Source organism: Rhincodon typus, chromosome 30, assembly GCF_021869965.1.
Source record: "Rhincodon typus isolate 14 chromosome 30, sRhiTyp1.1, whole genome shotgun sequence".
Taxonomy (NCBI): Eukaryota; Metazoa; Chordata; class Chondrichthyes; order Orectolobiformes; family Rhincodontidae; genus Rhincodon; species Rhincodon typus.
Genome location: NC_063361.1, coordinates 37,877,738 through 37,879,307, shown reverse-complemented (window position 1 = coordinate 37,879,307; position 1,570 = coordinate 37,877,738). Strand labels below are relative to the sequence as shown.

The following is a 1,570-nucleotide window of genomic DNA, read 5'->3' as shown; positions in this document are numbered from 1 at the left end:
CAAATCTTTCATTCCCGCTGAATCTCCCATTCCCAACAAATCTTTCACTCCCACTGAATCTCCTATTCCAAGTGAGTCCTGCATTTGCAGTGAGTCTCCTGCTCCCAGTGAGTCTCTCACTCTCACTGCCAGTGTCTGTCTCTGAGTTGGAGACAGTAGACACAGAAACCCTGGCTGCAGACCCATTCACTGAGGACAATCTAACTGTTTTGCAGACTCCTTCCTGCTCCAGTCCAGATACAGAACCTGAACAACCAAACCGTAATCTGGATGATTAAAATAATTATTTGTTTCAAACTTCTTTCTAATGTTAATATGCATTACTCGAGAAAATTTTATAATCTTAATAGCCTCAAGTTTGCCCCAATGACCGCAAATTTTAAAAGGTGAAAAGAACCATCTCCATCTAATTAATTCTTTGTTTCTCCTTCTCATGGGCCTGCACAAAGCTCAGAACCTGTTCCCATAAACATTCCACTGACCTACCTACCTGCCTGCAGGTCTTGGTTTTTATCAATCTGGCAATTGCACAGAAATTGTTGAAATAGGTTCCATGTAACACACGGAACAGCGATTCCTCAGCACTGTCCCAAGCTACAGCCTGTGGTATTGCACTGTACACATCCAGTTCGGGGGTCTCTCTCATCCTGGGAGTCTCGCTTATTCCAGGAATCTCACCCATCCTGGGGCTGTCGCTCAAGCCAGAACTCTCACTCATCCTGGGAGTCTCGCTCATTTCAGGGGTCTCGCTCATCCCAGGAATCTCGCTCATCCCAGGGGTCTCGCTCAACCCAGGAATCTCGTTCATCCCAGGAATCTCGCTCATCCCAGGAATCTCGCTCATCCCAGGAATCTCGCTCATCCCAGAGTTCTCACTCATCCCAGGGCTCTCGCTCATTCTGAGGGTCTCAGTTGGTCCAGGAGTCTCAGTTATCCTGGGGGTCTTGCTCGGACTGGGGGTCTCACAGACATCATCTGGTCCAGACATTGGCTTCAGTTTGACTGGTGTTTGACTCCGGGAACTTCCCTCCGACAAATCTGTGAATATGAGCATTGATCAAGTTACCAGCTAGAGACTGATCAGGAGCATCAGTGGCTTTAGGTCCTGGGTGGAGTGTATAGTGGGAATTTGGGGAGAGGAGGTGGTCAGGGTGTGGGGAGAGGTGGAGTTTGATGCTGGGAGTTGGGGTTGGTGACTTACCTGAGAAGCTCTGGGAGTTTTCACCACTGCATTCCCGGTCGCTGTCGCCATCTTTCATCTCACTGACTGTGATGGGTGGCACACTGGGCTGGTTCTGGTTACTATGGTGATGCTTTCTGCGCCGCCCTGTGCTCCGTTTTGATCGTGTTTTGTTTTGAATAGTGGAGAGAGAGGCAGAAAACTCCTTGGCTCCATCCTACATCCAACAATCAGCAACATCTCAGAATCAGTTTTTATCCAAACTCAACATTGTAATCAAGAAACTCAACCAGCCGAGTGCAAGAAGGGGCAAAGACATCAATCCTTGCCCTCCCCCTCTCCTCCCCTCTCTCTGCTCTCTCCCCCCACACCTTCTCTTCTCCCCTCCCT

The 1,570-nt window shown here is 49.0% G+C and overlaps 1 protein-coding gene across 1 annotated transcript in view; it reads right to left on the bottom strand.

Moving 5' to 3' along the window:
- ezh1 (enhancer of zeste 1 polycomb repressive complex 2 subunit) overlaps positions 1 to 1,570 on the bottom strand; it is a 21,749-nt gene that overhangs the window by 16,993 nt on the left and 3,186 nt on the right. Inside the window, exons 2-3 of the mRNA XM_048614435.1 lie at positions 1,202 to 1,397; positions 491 to 1,038 (exon numbers count right to left, since the gene is read on the bottom strand). Coding sequence (XP_048470392.1) covers positions 491 to 1,038; positions 1,202 to 1,397 — 744 coding nt within the window. The remainder of the gene's footprint in view (positions 1 to 490; positions 1,039 to 1,201; positions 1,398 to 1,570) is intronic.